The 18,385-nt window shown below is 37.4% G+C and overlaps 2 protein-coding genes across 3 annotated transcripts in view; both read right to left on the reverse strand.

Moving 5' to 3' along the window:
- Window positions 1-74: 74 nt before the first annotated feature.
- Window positions 75-15,447, reverse strand: cap1 (CAP, adenylate cyclase-associated protein 1 (yeast)). Of its 2 annotated transcripts, none has more exons than XM_067425595.1 (13): window positions 15,289-15,447; window positions 10,972-11,082; window positions 9,542-9,642; window positions 9,367-9,444; window positions 7,939-8,082; window positions 6,774-6,859; window positions 6,587-6,692; window positions 6,336-6,510; window positions 5,072-5,244; window positions 4,716-4,839; window positions 4,029-4,111; window positions 2,991-3,134; window positions 75-1,209 (listed from the first exon to the last, which is right to left on the reverse strand). In XM_067425595.1, exons 2-13 carry the CDS (start codon window positions 11,075-11,077, stop codon window positions 1,126-1,128), a joined length of 1,404 nt encoding a protein of 467 aa, XP_067281696.1. In that variant the 5' UTR covers window positions 11,078-11,082; window positions 15,289-15,447; the 3' UTR covers window positions 75-1,125. The 2 variants fall into 2 exon arrangements, with proteins under 2 accessions (XP_067281696.1, XP_067281697.1); XM_067425596.1 differs by having other exon boundaries at window positions 10,972-11,079; window positions 15,289-15,433.
- Window positions 15,448-16,348: 901 nt separating this feature from the next.
- The window catches only part of kiaa0319l (KIAA0319-like ortholog), a 48,909-nt gene continuing 46,872 nt past the window's right edge, over window positions 16,349-18,385 (reverse strand). Inside the window, exon 22 of the mRNA XM_067425542.1 lies at window positions 16,349-17,678. Coding sequence (XP_067281643.1) covers window positions 17,482-17,678 — 197 coding nt within the window. The 3' untranslated portion in view covers window positions 16,349-17,481. The remainder of the gene's footprint in view (window positions 17,679-18,385) is intronic.

Here is an 18,385-nt window from a genome sequence, read left to right on the forward strand (position 1 = left end):
GGGGACTATTTTTTGTCTGATATATATATATTTTTTTGCCCATTATATTCAATAAAGAAACAAAGACTCAGAAAAAAAGTAATGTTATTTATTGCAACAGTTTTAATGATGTTTGTTCTCCAGTACTATTTCTTCAAGCAAAAAGACAAATGATACAAAATAAATTCCCTACACAAGATTAAGAGGTTGGAATTAAAGGCTAATCTAGTTAAAGCATGTGATGGGAGTTAGAGGACATAATTAATGTAAAGCCAGTATCTGTACAGCAGATCGTCGTCAGATATCAGACACGGACAGTACCATGAGCATCTCAACATTAGGCTGTCCTTTTCTGCCTCTAATTTGTGCCAAAAAGACTCAAGACATCAAACACTTTCCATCACAAACCATGGAATGTTTGTTTATTTACATTACAGGGAATGTTGCATGTGCTCCGGAATACAATATGAAATGAAGAGGGAAAAGACGATTCCTAAAGCAACTATTGTTTTCAATGACACGATTGGAAATATAACTGTGATTTTGCAAGTTGCCAATTCATCCTCTAAGATCTGACTAAACTTTATTCAAATTATCCCTTGAAAGAAAAAGAAAAAAAATTAATCAAGTTACAGTAAATGTCTGTTGGTGGTTGGAAGAGGGACATTTGTGTGCTTCATATCTGAATTGCATATGTTAAACAGAAAACGCAGTGACCCCCCCAAAACTTTCCCCCTGACCAGAAAATGCAAATGAAAAAAATAAAAGAATGAATCAAAAATACAAAACACAAACATGATCAAATGACTTGATTCCACTTGTTGGCCATTCACATTTGATTTTGCGTAGTATGGCTGCAAGACAAAAACTAAACAGATGAAAACACCCCAACTGTTGGCAATCAACTTCAAGTGCTAATGTTTTAATCAATGGAATAGAAGATAATGGAGCCCTGCCATTGACTGAGCAAGTGCTTCTGGTAAGCAAGCCGTCATGTCACTAGCTGAAGGAAGATATGATATCCGCTCTGATTGGCTGATAGGAGAGTCGACCTGGTTGGCATTCCATTCTACTTTGTAGTTTAAGCTCATTGGTCAGTCAGGTAGGACACTGCAATGGGGGCGGTCTCTCAAACAGGTTGGTCCTTTATCCGGCAATCTCAGTTGCTGTGGTGACCAGCTTGCTGCCATCCCATACGGTTTTGAACTGTTCAGGGACTGGGATCTCAGTCTAGAAGGAAAGTAGAGATGTCAGTCGAATAATTAATCGCAAATTCTGTAAATCGCAATTAAATCACACCCATCAAAACATTTATATTGTAATAATTTCACATTGAACCGCCAGACTAAATGTTGAAATGACCTAAAGACGATTTATTTTCAATATTTTAATTTGTGAACTGTGCCTTTAGCAGGCTGGCCAGTTCAAATTTACACTTGGTTGTTTTTATCAATGCAACCTTGTAAATATTTAGGTAGGTCTAACAGTAATATTTGGGTGAGAAAATAAAATAACACTGCACAATTACAGTATAAATTAAATCTAGATTAATCCTTATTAAAGCTACTAAATTTATCCAGTCAAGAGCAGTGAGTGAATCTTGGGACATGTGGTCTTCACCTTACAGCCAATGGGAAATAATCAGGATAGGACTCGGGCAGAAATCATGTTGATGGATGCGGTTATTAATGTTAATGTAGTCTGAAGCAGAGCAGGAGGGAGTGTTGTGGAGCTGAGCAAGGCAGCTGGAGCGATTTTTAATCAGATGAACCCAAAACATGCCTCGCGAGCAGCGGGACTTTTATTATGCCACAGTCGCCAAAGCCTTTTCCGGTCATGAGTATGAGGTAATGCAGCTCAGTTTATCATTATAGATGCATCGGTGTGTGTTGAAAATAATGTAATGAAGTTATTCTGACACTTTTTTACACTGCTAAGAGTAAAGCGCTTTGCAAAATAAAACCAGAAACTGAGGGGAATGCAGATATGACTCCATTGATAGACGACTCCCTCACACGTCTCGGTTCATTGGTTAAAAATAGAAATTTACAAATAGTTGGAAACATTTGGGATATTGTAAGAACTCAATTGAACAAATTATATAACACTGGCCTAGTGGTTTTGGAATATTTCACTGAAAATGTTTTTACATAGTGCACCTTTAAAGGGTAACTAAACCCTAAACCAACTTTTTTAAGTTAATGATCTGCAAGACTGGGGCTTTAATAATGCTGTTTATTGATTCGAATAAATGTTTTGACATTTGGGTATAAAGTGTTTTAATTCTATAATATATGGTGTAAAAACGTCTTAGTGGTGCCCTCTTAAGGTTGAACGGTTGTTACTGCAGTTGAATTTTCCTATTGGACGTTGTGATGCTTTGTGACGTAGGATGGTACTTCAAACAGCTCACTATCCACGCCCCTGGCACGAGCTCACCACGCCCTAAGAAATGTTTTCCCTTGATCACATGATGAGAACAGCTTCAGTCCAGTATGAGCGCTCATGTTACATGAAGTAGAAACATTATGAATGTTTATGCAAGCATTATGCAAGCTAATTGATTAAAAGCAGTTATTACTTCACCACCTGCGTGAATCATTAACACACCCCAGCCCGTTATAGCTTGCAGCCCAAATGTCGTCGATGTTCTTTAACGGATGAGATCCTGTGAAAAGCCTAAAAAACTTGACTCCACAACTGGTGCAATTTTCACAGTTCACGATGCAAGTAGGCATTTTTTCTTGAGAAATTCTCTGGTTAACATACAATTCAATGGGATGGAATGAACTTTCTGACCCCGACATGCGCACTGCGAACTGTGAATTTTCCTGTGACGTCACTCGTGAAGGGGTCTATTGGCTTCAAGATAAACTGGGAACTTGGTTTGCTACTTGGTTCATATGCATTGCAAATATTTTTAACGTGTTGAACAAAACAAATAATCACTAAAATTAATGTGTTATTTTTAATAGCTTTGTAATTCATAAACAGTTTACGTCTTCACTTACATATTCTCCATCTTTGTTGGGCACCAGCACGTTCATCTCTGAGCTCTTAGCGCTGATGATTTCACATGCCAGAGAGTCTTTGCTCAGGTACACATGACAGCCATCGGTCTTATTGATGGAGATGGTTGGCACTTTACCCATGACCTGGAAATCAAGAGAAGACGAATGACTCGGCACTCCTGTTTTGCCTTTGCTCTTTATTCTAAGAAAACCGGCTATGCTACTACTTTCAATTACAAGATATTTCGTTGTTTAAGGGTAATTACATTTAAGAGCATTCAAATTAAGATCATTTTTCATTTTTAAGTCATTAAATAATGGACTTTTCTCAGTGATGCTCTTTATCAGTGTGTACAGTTTCTTAGACGCCTCCACTTATAGTCTTGAGTTCTTCTGGGAAAGAACACATCACAATATTTGTTGTTGAAGTAATTTCCTCCAAAGATATATGCTAAATAAAGGGGCGGGCCTGGTTGAGTTAGTAGTGAATCTTGTTAAAAAAGGGGCGGGATATTTCACAAACATGCTTTAAAGCGCTTGACCAATCACAACACACTGATCCGACCTATCAATCAGAGCACTGTGCTTTTTAGAAAGAGGGGCTTCATAGAGACACAAACTAAACAGTGTTACTGACAGACTGGGAAGAGAGGAGCTGCAGCAATGAAGAAATATGGGGAAAAACAAGGTGTTTTTGAACACTCAAGCATTAAAACCTAATCTAGCAGAGCCCAAAAAGACGGCCATATAAGAGACCAAACTTGAAGAGTGCCCTCTTTCAAACTATTTTTTTTAATGGTTCAAGAGCGATAACATTCATATGTATCAGTATGTTAATATTCATCAACAGCATTAATTACCTAAAAACATATACCAAAATGTTCAAATGTAAATATTAAACATTTGCATTACTTTTAATATTTACTCTTTTTTTTATTTTTATGAAAAATTAAGAAATTTTAACACTAAATGACCCTTCGGATACTCTGCATTCAAGCACATCTATAGTAAGGGGAGTAATAGTACAAACATACACACCTGGATCTTAACATCCCTGCAGTTGATCATCTCAACAATACCCACAACATCATCAAAGACCAGACCCATTTTCTTACAGTTATCTGCAAAGACAACAACAAACTTAACATCTAAACTTTCTACCATTTCATTTATAACATGAACTAACAGTAATCTTAAAACTTAGGAATACATTGTTTAAATAATAAGTTCTACGTGTTAACACGTTAATGCAATGTATGGTAAACTAACATGAACATTTTTAATAATTAACATTAAAGGGACAGTTCACTCAAATGAAAATGCTGTCATCATTTACTCACCCTCAAGTTCCAAACCTGTGTGAATTTCTCTCTTCTGTTGAACACAAAAGATGATATTTTGAAGAATGTGAGTCGCTAAACAGTTAAATGGCCCCATTGACTGCCATAGTATGGAAAACAAAAAATACTATGGAAGTCAATGGGCCTCATGAAACACTCTTCAAAATATCATCATCTGTGTTTAGGAGAACAAATAAATTCATACATGTTTGGAAGAACTTGAGGGCAAGTAAATGACAATTTTTTAATGCTTGGGTGAACTATCACTTTAAATGTTAGTTGATAAAAATGTCTGTTCATGTTAGTTATTGCATTAACAAATGAGACATCACTGCAAAATGTTACAATGTGAACAGTGGAGGAACTGCTGGTAGTGTGTACAGACCTACAGTGATGGAGTTGATCTTCCCCTGCACTTTTAAAGTGCTGTTGTTGCACTTAAAGGCATAAACCACCTGTTTCAGCTCTGTGTCTTTGATCACAAGGCCCTGGGCTCCTTCCTGATTTTCCTAAAGAGAGGATCAGCATATGAAGTTAAATGAACTGTCAAACAGTGTCATGTATTCACATATATAGTTTATGTTTGAGCCAACACATCACATCTTTTTTAAGTATCTTCGTTTACTGGAATGTATAAACTCAGCTGAGACCGAGATGGAAAATACCTTTTTAAAACGGCATTTCCAAAAATAGTTTCAGCTGCATACACACAGACTATAACGGGCATACTGACTCACTCACCACTTTCCATTTCTTGCCGTCCAGCTCCAGCACTGGAGGAAGAGTGCGGGCCGGGCTGGCAGCCGCGGTGGGCCGAGCAGCCACAGGTTTGGGCCCGGCAGGCACAGGACCTGTATTGGCTTTGAGTGCAGGATTCTTGTGGGTCTTCTGGTCATCAGACACATGCTTCAATCCTTACAGACAGATAAAAAGTAAGGGATATTAAAGACAAGCCTTGAACAAATGATACTGATACGGATAAAACATACATCCTGAACTGTTTTTGTTTTAATTTTGCATTATTATTATTATTTGTATTACTACTGTTATTTACTATTAATATGAATTTTTTCCTCAATTCAGCCAATTTTAATGGACAAACATATCCATATGACTTGTTTTTATTAGTGACTTTCTTTTTATTGCAGTGATTATAAGGGTAGGGATGGGAACAGTATATTGTATAAGTGCATCTAATTTTTCTAATCTTCATTGTGAAAATTATTATAATTAATGTAAAAACTCAAATAATGTATTTAAAAATAAAATGTACAGAGTTACTTTGTATTAAAAGCATTTGCCAAATGCACAAATTAAATAATAATAACAACAAAATATAAGTTTTAACTGCTGTTATACTGGTTACTATTAGTTTCAATAATTAGGGTTATTATAGTTAAAATAAAATAAAAACCTCTCTTGAAATTAAATGCATTTTAACCGAAATAAATTAATGTAAACTTTATTTTAACTACATTTGTGGAAAACATCTCATTTTAATTTATAATCACACAACTGAAATAAATAAAAGCAGAAATACTTCTTGTTCTTAAAAATGTATTAGTAAATGTTGAGATTGACATTAGTTAAGATTAATAATGCTGTAGAAGGATTGTTCATTGTTAGTTCATGTTGATTAATGTTTACAAATTAAACCTTATTGTAAAGTGTTACCGTATAAATTAATAATAAGTGACAAATGGGACACCCTAGAGCCTTATGGATGTGAACAGGTGAGGGCCACAGGACCTTATCATTTGGAGCGAAGCCTAACTTCGCCCTTTTTGCCATGAAGGCTTCAATGACCTTTTTACATACACTGATGCTCCCATTACAGCACATCAAGTGGAACAATCTGCATCATGTCCAATCAGTCAAAAGGACTGTTTAATGTTTTAGCAATGATCCTTCCATCATTTAAACAGCAATAAAAGTGCCACTGAATGTGTTGTGGCTCTACTGGAGCCACTTTAATACCATATTAAGTCAGGGATCAATGTAATACCTTTAGTAATATCAGCTCCCTTGTTAAGGGAGGCGAAGAGAGCATTGCGATTGATTGCTCCACCCGATTCTCCACCTGAAGACTTGTCGAAGTCCATGGGGGGTGGAGGGGGGCCTGGGGGAGGCGGAGCTCCTCCGCAGGGGCCGCCGCCTCCAGAGGCCGAAGCAACGGGACCCTGTAAAACAAAAACAGTTAAACTACATATTCTGAACCATGTGGGACAAAATAAAACACATGAGAATGAGACTCACAGTCTTGCTCCAGCTCAGTCCAGTGGTGTGGTGCTGCTTGATGTAGGTCTGCAGCTCGGCCCAAATGGACACATAGGCATTGACCCAGTCCACGTGTGTCTTATCTCTAAAAATAAGACAAAGCAAAATTACCAATATGCCATTTTGCTTCTATACTAGTTTCTTCACACCACAGACAGACACATACTTCTCCTTGTAATCCTTGAGCACCCGGTTTGTGTAAAACATGGCTGCATCCTGCATGTCCTTCACATAGGGGCCTGGCTTTGGAGCCTAGCATATTAAGAGAGAGAGAAAAAAATTAATAATTTCAGTGTTGCAAATTTACTTGCATTCAACTAGCGACTTAGAGCAGATCATAAATATTTTATTAATTTTGCATCATTTTTTTTTTTTTTTTTTAAATAACTGTGATCCCACTTCATACATCATCGCTGTCAGGTGGAAACCTCGAATAACCATATAATATAATATATATATATTCAAGTAATAAAGTAGTCTCGTAAGTTTATAATATGCCATTGAAAATACATACGGGTGAGGGGTTCGAATGCCGGTCACCATGTTGTCCCTCCATTTTGAAAGTACATTAGCCAAAGAGGGACATAGATGCTCAAACTGTCAGTCAAACCTCATAACTCCACCCACCTCTAGCGTGTATGAAGTGCCGCACACATTTGAGCGCCTCTGCTTGTTTGCAATGCGAGGGAGAATAAACAACTGGTTGTTTGAATAAATAGTGTTTTCTTTACTTTACAAGCATTATGTTTTATGTATTTGAGGAGCATCTTAGTCTAGCATTTGTCATTAAGTCAGTCAATGCCATGTTAAATATTTTATAACATGAGATTTTGGCCAAATGACAGAAAAAACCTAATGTCTACATAGCTACAATAACCTATGTAACCTGCGAGTTTATGAAAGCGTAATGCGATGCACTTACTGCCTCAGATGCAGCCGTTCTAATGACGGATAAAACACGCATTACTAATATTTGCTGGACAAAAGTCTTGTAACTCCATTTGAGCTTGATTTTGGCGAAATGTCAATATGACACATGTAGCTGTCTGACCATATATAGTTTTCCATTTCCTGAAAAGTAGCAGTTTTGGAGATTTCCACCTGAATGCGACAATACCAAGTATGCCAGCCTAAACCAACCCAGATATTTGTAAATGTAGTAATATAGAGTAATGTAGAGGACAAATTTGATATAAATACTGTCAAACAAATGTAAAGTTTTACACTTTATTCAGTGTAAAAGTCCCATAATTGACTCAATTTAAAATAGAAATGACACGCATAACTACAAAACTGCAACACAGTGCTGACAGCTCCACCCTTTGCCTTACCATGGCCACCCAGCCGAGGGCGGGAACGCTCTCGCTGACCGCGGAGAGATGGTTGAAGTGAGGAGAGGAACGGTTCTTCTCTCTGAACGCCTGCACCTCCTGGATCACTTTAGACACGGGGGCCAGCAGAGGGGCCAGGGCGGACTACATCAGAGGAAAAGATGGACATGACAAGATGAGAAAATGTTACAAAATAGTAAACAATAGCTATGGTAAATGGACTGCATTTATATAGCGCTTTTAACAGACCCTATGGCCAACCAAAGCGCTTTACATTTTTGCCTCACATTCATACACCGACGGCGATGTCAGCCATGTAAGGGGCCATCCAGCTCGTCGGGAGCAGCTGGGGTTAGGTGTCTTGCTCATGGACACCTCGACACTTGGTCAGGTGGAACCGGGGATTGAACCACCAACCTTTCGGTTTGTAGACAACCTACATGAACCACTGAGCCACTGCTGCCCCTATGTTTACTTCCACCAATTTTTTTTGTTGTAAAGAAAACACTGGATGCAAAAGCCAAAATGTGCTAAAAATGTGCATTAAAATAATAATCATATCCTCAATCAAGTTGAATAAATTTGATCTGACAAGAAAAAAATGCACAAAAACAACAATGGAAACACATTTACAGAATTCATTTCTCGATGCACATCATAAAAGGCACGTGACTATGCGATGGGATGGCAGAACCGATCTCGTTGCACAGCGTCTGAAATGCCCGAGCAAAGTCTGTCGTCATATCGGTCTTACACGACTGATTACAAACAGCAGGCATCCGCCTCCGAATACAAGCTAACTTTATTGCATTTCATCTGTGTAAATAATTTATTATATTGAAAATTATTATACACACACACAGTGGGTTCTCCTACTGCAGCAACTTACATTTTTCTCAGTGATTTGTAGTGACAGTTTATCAGGAATTTTGTTCTCATCACCTCACTGGTGAAACGCTGCTTTATTCAGGCGCACACACAGGAATATTTTTTATATATATTTTTTAATTTTGTGCAATAGTTTAATTCCCAATTTTGGATGGAAACAGCTGAAATTGGTGTGAAAGATACAGCACTGTTCAAAACTTTGGGTTCAGCAATTTTTTTTTAAAAAGAGAAATTAATATGTTCATTCAGCAAGGAAGCATTAAATTGATCAAAACTAACAGACAAGACATTTATTATGTTAATAAAAGTTGTTCTTTTTAATTTATTTCATCAAAATGTGTTCTTGAGCAACAAATCACATTTCTGAAGGATCATGTGCACTGAAGACTGGAGTAATGATGCCGTATGCATGTATATATCTGTTTTTAATGCATTTTGATCAATTAGATGCAGCTTCCTTAAGAGACCTTAAAGCACATACAAAATTTGGAACGGTAGTGTAGTAGCCAGTCTTATTTTAAAATGCACCGTAACACTTACGTCAGCAGGTTTCTGAGAGCGGGAGGCAGTGACCAGAAGCTGTCTTTGACAGGAAAAGGCCTGCTTCATCATCTCAGCCTACGACACAGAACAAATGATAAGGAACATTGCGTGGACTCTTTATCAATGTGTGCCCGGGTTCAGGAACTGTAATAACAGTGCAGGATTTACATACATGCTTCTGAACGTCTCCTCCTATCTTCTGACTGATGGCAGCGTACTGAGCCACAGGGCCAGAGATCAGACTGTCATAAGCTTCAACATACGCCGACACCGCTGAAGAGAAAAAAAAACAAGAGCAGAATCGCACCATATTCTAACCAGACAGACACAATACAACATTTTCAGCAACAAGCACTTTGTCTGTCCATGACAATAGCACAAAGGTAGTTTCACTAAAGCCCAAAGTATCCTTCAGTCACTGTCCATGTGGTGTAATTTCGTTAGACCAGTTTGTGTGTCTACACGGATGGCGCACATATACCAACTAATGTGCAAGTGTTTTGAGCACTTAATTCTACTGGATCTTTCCACACTCAGGGCAAAGGAGTGAATATAAATGTTAGTTTTTAGTGCTATACAGCATATATGGCTATTTTCATGGCAAGCCCCATGTATTTTAAAAGAAACAAATAATAGTAACGTACAGTAGTAATAAAAAACCAACAACAACAGCTGACAACCAAATTTCATTATAACAAAAGACTTTTCATTTTAATATTTGTTTGATTATTCCTTATTTTAAAAAACATTAAAAAGAGAACTTTGAGTAAAAATGTTGCCTGAAATGGCATTTAAAAGCAGTACGTTCAAATGAAATATGCTTAACAGACTGGAGTGACCTCATATAGCTTATTATTAACACAGCTGGCCCATTCCATTTAGGAGTACATTTTGAAAGCAAGGTGGAGAAGAACAGGAAAAAAGGTCTATCCGGGGCTTTTACAATGAAGTTAATAGTGGTTGCCAAGTCCACCCCTAGTCATTATGACTTGAGGTGATTTAGATAATTTCACTATATAACTTCATAAAATCACTTGCTTAAAGCACATGCACTTGCTCAAATGGATTTTGGATCATTTTGTTAGCAAAAATAGTTATAGACTGCAGCTTTAAGGTCAAATGTCTAACTCCAAGTGCACCAGGGTGGGAAATTAGCACCCGCCACCAGCCAATGGTGACTTTGCTGTGTATACCAGCCACAGTGGCGTGTGAATTGTAAAACATATTTTTACTGGTTACTACTTAAAACATTCATTGTAACGGATTGGACAGCTTTTGTCAAAGAATGATGTTGCTAGTAACAATAATGCACCTTTGTCGAGTAACTCATTTCATGATTCTGACCGTTTCTGCCATTGAAATGACTGCGGAAAATGTCCCAATCAACCCAAATTCACCCCATACTATGCTAATGCACTTTCTTTTAAATTTGAATTCTGTAAAAAGTGGCTGGTAAAAAATATAAGTGGCTGGTAAAATTGGACATCCACCAGCCACTGTGGCTAGTGGCCAAAAAAGTTAATTTCCCACCCTGAAGTGCACACTCGGTAAGGGCCACTAATTATTTTGAGACAGAACTAGTTTACATTAGGTTGTTCTTACGTCCAGATCCAGCAGCAGGGCTGCCTCCACCCCCAGAACTGGACATGGCCTCCAGACGGCCCACAGCCACCTCCAAACGCTGAACTAGACCCGCCAGCTCTGCCATACCTGCTGTGAGAGAGTGTGTGAGCGAGATTACAGAGACATTATGGTTTTACAGAATCACAGTAAGCTTTAAAGTCACAATGAAACTGAAGTAGACAAATATTTTCTTCTGTATTGTGACGCACATCTCTGTGAAACGGATTATCAACCGCAAAATAAAAAACATAGGGTGCGTTACATCCATCGGTTGTTGGAGGCAGAACTGAATGAAAGCTTGCAGTTGATTGTAAGAAAGGGGTGGGGCTAAAGTGGACTAAATGATTGGAGAATCAATTGATTTTAATTAATAAGAGCTCAAATTTATTGATTAACCATCTGACTGTGGTTATTTGAAGCCACCGCAATTAGAGATAAGTAATTGTGCAGTTAAAAAAAACATTTTGCCATATTTAAAAATATATATTTAATATATTTAAAAAAAAAAAAACAGTTATACACAAGGATAGTCAAATTTCCCTCTTTATACAAAATTAAGGACTGTATTATATTAATTATATAATAGATAAATATAAATTCTTGCAGCATTGAAATCATATGGGCCTTTTTTATTGAATTTCATACACGTTATTTTAACTTGTATCAGGCTTATACTATATATAACATGTAGGGTTGGGCATCATTTTGATTTGAACGATTATGATTCCGATTCCGAGTCTTACTTTCGATTCCGGTTCTTTTCGATTCCGATTCTTTGAGGGGTGGAGTCAAAACATGTCACATCGATATTCAATGCTATTTTCAATACCACGGGGGGGAAAAACGCTGCATATACTGTCAATTAGATATTTTTTATATAATTATTTTTTGAAAGTCTAGGCAATCAAAAATTTCTTCTGAAGAGATCACTTTATATGATAACGCTTTTAAGCTTTTTCTCATGTATAAACATTGATCAATTACTATTAAAATTCTCACAAATATTTGCTAACTCAATGTATTTTTTACAACGGGGTAATTGTGTTGCAATAGCTTACACACAGCACAAGTAAGCTTGATTTCGAATGGCAAATTGAATTAAAAAAGTCGACTAAACTGTAATAAAATAAGAACAAATAAACATATTACAAAAAAATAGCACAAATAAATACAATAAAATAAAATATATAAATGAAATAGACGGCTTTTCAGAGCTCCGCTTACCGGGCTTCCATGGCTAAAAGAACAAGCGGGCGCGCAAGCACCGGAAATAAGGTGGCCATGGAAACCAAAACTTGCGCGTTTGGAACCGATAATCGGAAACGAAAACAAATTTTCTAAACGATTCCAATGGAATCGTTATTTTTTAAATGGTTCCAAGTTAGAACCGGTTCTCGATGCCCAACCCTAATAACATGAACAAAATGTAATTGTCAATCGCAATTATTTGTATTCATAACTGTGAAAGGACAGTTAGAAAAAATTAAACCTGCAGAGAGATTAATTACTCACAGTAAGTTATCAATAACACACATTTATAATATGAGGTGAATTTTAATTTCATGCCATTCTTGTATTCTTCTGACTTTTGCATTTTACTTATTCTGAAACTTGTTTGAAATTATGTTTAAAATCCACAAAAAGAGCAACAGTGAACATAAGTGAACGCGTGGAAAACACGGATGCCCAACACACCGAGCCAAAGGAGAATCCAGGACGTGCCATAACATGTTCCACAAAAATGCAACCAGAAGAAAAAAAAGGGGGAAAAAATTTTGCACTTAAGGAAAAAATATATGCCAAACCTCTCAAGATACAAAAAGGAGGAAGTAGCTCTTGTTTGCCTTCTCTGGGCAACTTTTAAAGGGCAAGGCCATCTTTACTGCCCCTTCACATGCACACAGGTAACATTACGTAACAGAAACCTGATACGTGAATCTGGCTCACAGACTCACTCCTCCTTTCACCTGAATGAGTCTTCTGGGAAACGCACAGGTATCCACATATGAACCCGTAATCACCTGCGTCTAATGAGAGTGTATTCCCGGGGGAAAACCACCCTTATTTGTGGGACTCCTTCAGGAATCACAAATTTCCCAAGCCTATAGTAATACTAAACTATTAACGGTGAACAAGTTCATGTCTGATACATTAAATGGCACTACTATGGAGAATACAATATGAAAGAGTAAAGTTCGAGTAAGATAGTCAACATTACTCTAATAATAATAATAACAGATTCCTCTGTGGCCACAACCCGCTGTGGCTGTTTTCCAGCATGTGGGTTTAACAAAACATTTATTCACACAGGAGGGACTAAAATCACAGAAACACATTCACTATTGAGGGAATAATTTCACCTCTTACCAAATATAATAAAGATGAAAGAAGCGAAAGAGCAGACTGAAGTCAAATTATAGTCAAATTTTCTTTTTCTTCCCTTTTTTCCCTCTGCATTGTAAGAAAATATTCACATTCAAATTAGAGTAGTCAAATTTCCTTGCCTCAGGAAAGCAATTTCAGTCCGATTCCTAGTGTCCTCGCCCTAAAATCTAAACTGAGGAGGCAGCGAATATTGCAGAAACTGCCACCTACATAAGTGGGAAATGTCCTTAACTGCTTATAATCAGAATTTGAAATTCATTTTCAATCAATTTGGCTACTAAATTCATAAGTTACCAGCCTTTCAGAGCTTCTACAAGTCAAAACAACCAGCAGAAATAAATATAAGCAGTGATTTTGATAATCTGGTTTAAGTATATTTACTATTAAATCTGATTTGGAACAATTGAATGGAGAGCTTTTGTCCACATTCAGTGCACTAGTGGGTGTTAAAGGGATAGTTCACATTGACTTCCACGGTATTTGTTTCCTCTCTGTATTATGGAAGCCAATGGTGCCACATAACTTTTCCGTTACAAACATTCTTAAAAATATATTCCTTTGTGTTCAGCAGAACAAAGAAACTCTTACAACTTAGGGTGAGTAAATAACAGAATGTAAATTTTTTTTGTTGTACTGTCCCTTTAATTTCAGATTAAGACTAAAAAAGCAATAGTTTCTGTGCTTCAACACAGAAGTGTTACATCACACCTGCTCTAAATTCTGCAGGTAACACCCTAAAGGAAGGTAAACATGTCAAAACAAGATGGGAAGATGACCAACAAAGGGAAGACTGAAACGTCAAGCATATATGGGTGCAAGCTGCTCTTCTGGACATAAAAACAGGTCATTTATCCAGCCTACTGTACTAGAAGCTGAAAACTAGGCCATATCGCATCCATTCTCGGCACAGCGCAGGATGAGATGTGCCACATTTATTAAACATACACACACGGCCAATAGTCAACTGGGTTTCATGACATGCAATCAAGCCATTAATAAGGTTACAATAGGATGCGAGGCAAGAGGCAAGCTAAGAAATGTGATGTGATTCGATTTGATTTGAATAATCAGGCCAGCCGGTACAACACGGTCGCGAGAGGTCAGTCAGACAATACCGAGCGATTATTTATAGAGAAATAATATGGAAACGGAAACAATTTAGCGATCGCGAGAGGCGACAAGCTTGTATAGATTTCCTGCACTTTAACACCCGCCCTACTTCCTTCATTTGCGCTGTAGCGATTTTCGGTGTTCATTTGAGTCGGATCTTATTAGTGAATCAGTTGAACCGAATCTGAACAACTTATTAATTGAGCTGAATCAACTGTGAACGAGCGTTGACACGTTGAACAAAGATTTTACATGATGCAAAGGTTATATAATACAAAGTGTAAATAAAAAAATAATTATATATATTATATAATAAGAACTTTGCAAGATTTAAACGACGCTGATGACCGTTAAAACGCGTCACAGTCTTTGAAAAATATGCATGACACATCCGAAAAGCGTTGTATTAAAACACTATGACGTGATGACGCAAACGAATCGCTAAATTGTTTTCAAACCGGTTCTCGAAATGTACAGTTCGAAAGAACCGATTCGCAGAGATGAGTTGGACTACCCATCACAGAGCTCTGCAAGATCAGGAACTTTTCCAACCGTCGCATTAGACTGCTGTTTAGACATCTGGATACATGCAAATATATAATAAATCGCTTTTTATGTATAAGGCCTAATGCCACTGTGAGGATGTATCGCTTTTTTACAGTATTATGCGCGAGCTCGTTTCAGTTGTCATGATTTGCGCCGAGACGCAGCGGCGCACTGTCTAGAAAAGATTTCCGCCGGCAAGTCGCTTAACGCAGATATCTATTCGTTTAGACAATGCATTTGGTGTTTTATCCTTACCTTTACCGTCTGAGAAATGTTATAGTGGTCCTGGCTTTAGTCTTTGCTGTTGAATGGGTGTGTTACGGGCTCCCCGTCTGCGATGTCTTCCTGTATGAGCGTGTTGAAGTTCCCAGCTGTCACCGCGCGCCGTTTCCGCCCAAACTCCACCAACAGCTCCACTTCCTTATAAGGACAAAGAGAGAGAGAGAGAGAGAGAGAGAGAGAGAGAGAGAGAGAGAGAGAGAGAGAGAGAGAGAGAGAGAGAGAGAGAGATAATAAAGTGATGAAAAGAGTAAACCAGGAACAGGAAGACTCAACACTGAGCACGAATATCTATTTGTTTCTTGAATTCAATCAATCTAGGCGACTAGATGCAACACTAATAATAGGAATTCCCTCAGTCTAACGTGTGAGACAGACATGTGACATAATTATGTAATAATGAAAGTGCCTATTTTCTTAGTTTTTTTTCCTCATTCTCACGGGCAGTTTTGAAGTCTTGGTCAAACTTATTTGTGGAGCTGGAGGGGAAGAGAAATTTGAGATTAAGTACATATCCTTGTAGCCCAAACAGGAAGTGTGGATGTCACAATTTTGATCTGCAGACTGTGCCTAGAATTAACAAGTGCCTCCTTTGACTTAATAAATAGGCAGTTTTCAATAGTTCGCTTTAAACCAAGGCATTTCCATCCAGCACCAATTTACAGTTATAACAGTTTTAATGGTTTTGCCGTTGTTATGCATGTTATATATAGTAAAAACTATGCATAATTACAAACAAAGAGACCTTATTTTTCCTCATTATGTACACATATGAACAAGAAAATAGTGCATCTACAAATACAATCTGTCAGTAAGTTAAAAAATACTTTCAGACCAGTTTTTCTACTGCAGATTATATAAATTAGGTGTTCATTCACCAAGATCACAATAATTAAAAGCAAAATATAGGCATATGGGATCTAATTTGGTCTCAGATGAGTTTAAGCTCCACTTGAAGCAGTAAACATGTTATTTAGTTTACAAAAAAGGTGTACAATTATACGATTGGACAGAAATTAAGTATAACAACAAAAAAGCCAGTTGTAAATATATATATTTTTATTTACTCCAGTTGCATTAGAACAAGTCACATGAAACAGGGAATTCTTCACTAAAAACAACAAAAAAGCATGGATTAAAAAAAAAATCCCTTCATTTTCCCCATGCATTCAAAATCTGCAAGACTCAGACGTGGGGAGGAAAAATAAAAATAAAAATACTAATTTGCACACACATCATCTAAACAACATTCAAACTTCATAATAAACCATCAAGTAACATTCGAACTGAAAAGTGCCTTGGCTGAAACTATTTTAAAACCAAATGATGATTTCTGATAAATAAACAATCGTCAGAAAGTCAAAAAGGCATAAAATGCAGTACTAATGCAAGCCAAGTGTAACAAAGCATGATTTATTGGCTGTTCCAGTTTGAGTAAGCTAGACCCCTTCATATCCATCCTCAAACCCAGAGGCGGTGAGTGACTGGCTCCAGTGCAACATCCAATAGCATTTCCAGTGTACGATATTCCTCCCTTAAGAAAAGAAACCCCTGACAAACATGGCTATTATGCTGGTGTTTAAAGGGGCAAAAAGCCACGCAAGAGTAGCACACGCACGTCTTAATTTAATACATGCAAATTATGAAAAAGAAAAATAAGGGAAACCAACTTTTGTCTTCTCATGCACTCATACATGGTTCTGTTGGGTGCCTTAGGACTCACTCTGTGCATTATTACCACAAGTAAAAATATACAAATTATTAGACATGCCAGGCAGTGTTTGGATGTGACAGGCTGCCCGCCATATCAGGAAGCTTCGTAGGAAGGGGACAGTGAGGCAGGCTCAGTTATCCGCGGTGTGATGAGACATTCTGGTGGGGAAAAGTTCCTCTGAGAGCGATTTTAAAATGCTCAACCCTTTCCGCTGGCACATTTATCTCTGCAGTTATGCAGGAACATTCTCTTTGTCTTTTTGAGGTGCATGTCTCAACCATTCGGGTTTAAATGCATTTTAATTTTGGCTCAGACTGGGCTGCGATTCAACCCGGGGATGCAGGTGTAGAGGTCATTCCTGAAGTCCTGCAGGTCCCTCCTGAATTAAATACACATGTCATGGACGAGGGGTGAACAGTGCGTTGGTGCATTACGAGAGGTTTGGTGTGTGTGTGCTAAAGCAGCTCCTCTTTTTGTTTTTTGGGTTTATGAGGACCGTGGCCATTACGCAGAGATCCGTTTTGGGGTGGCAGGAGTTTTCCACGCTCTCGATCGGACCACGGGATGCCCGCCTGGCCGTCGTCGCTTTCCAGATCGGAATCGGAGTGCATGAGCGCGGAGGATGTGGGAGCAGCAACTGGCTTCAAGCGACCTGGAAGAATAAGGCAAGGACAGGATGAAGTATCTTTGCTACGGAGAATGTTTAATACTGTTAAAATAACCTGGGGACGTCAATTTAACACATTCATTTAATCTGAAGTAATTAGTAACACTTTATTTTAAGGTGATGTTACTACACTGTAAAACATTATTTACAAAATAAGTTACCTAGTTGCCTTAAAATTTTGAGTTCATTGAAATAAAAAAATGTAGTTGAAATAAAAAAATGTAGTTAGTACAATGAACATTTTTGAGAATCGACAATGTTTATTGAAATAATTAAAGATGTGGTAAGCATATTGAATAATTGTGTGTTTTTTACACACATAATTATCCGATTATGCAGAGAAACATGCCAAATTGTGATATTTTCTTGATTTATCACATTTTTTATGTGGTTCAGATACAATAATATTTTGAGTTTATGTATTAAACCAATTTCCTTCATTGTATCAACTCAAATTTTAAATTTCAATAAACTCAAAATTAAGGCAACCAGGTTATTTATTTTTTAAGTTAAACCAACAATATTTTTTAAAGTGTACATGTACTTACTATAAGAGTTAATTATGTACAATTACTAGGAACTTACCCTAAACCAAACCTTAACCCTAACTGTAACTATAGTAAGTACATGTACGGTAGTTAATTAATATTACTCAGCACGGTAACATTTTATTTTACAGTGTCCTTGTAACA

This window comes from Pseudorasbora parva, chromosome 19 (assembly GCF_024679245.1).
Source record: "Pseudorasbora parva isolate DD20220531a chromosome 19, ASM2467924v1, whole genome shotgun sequence".
In the NCBI taxonomy this organism is placed as follows: Eukaryota; Metazoa; Chordata; class Actinopteri; order Cypriniformes; family Gobionidae; genus Pseudorasbora; species Pseudorasbora parva.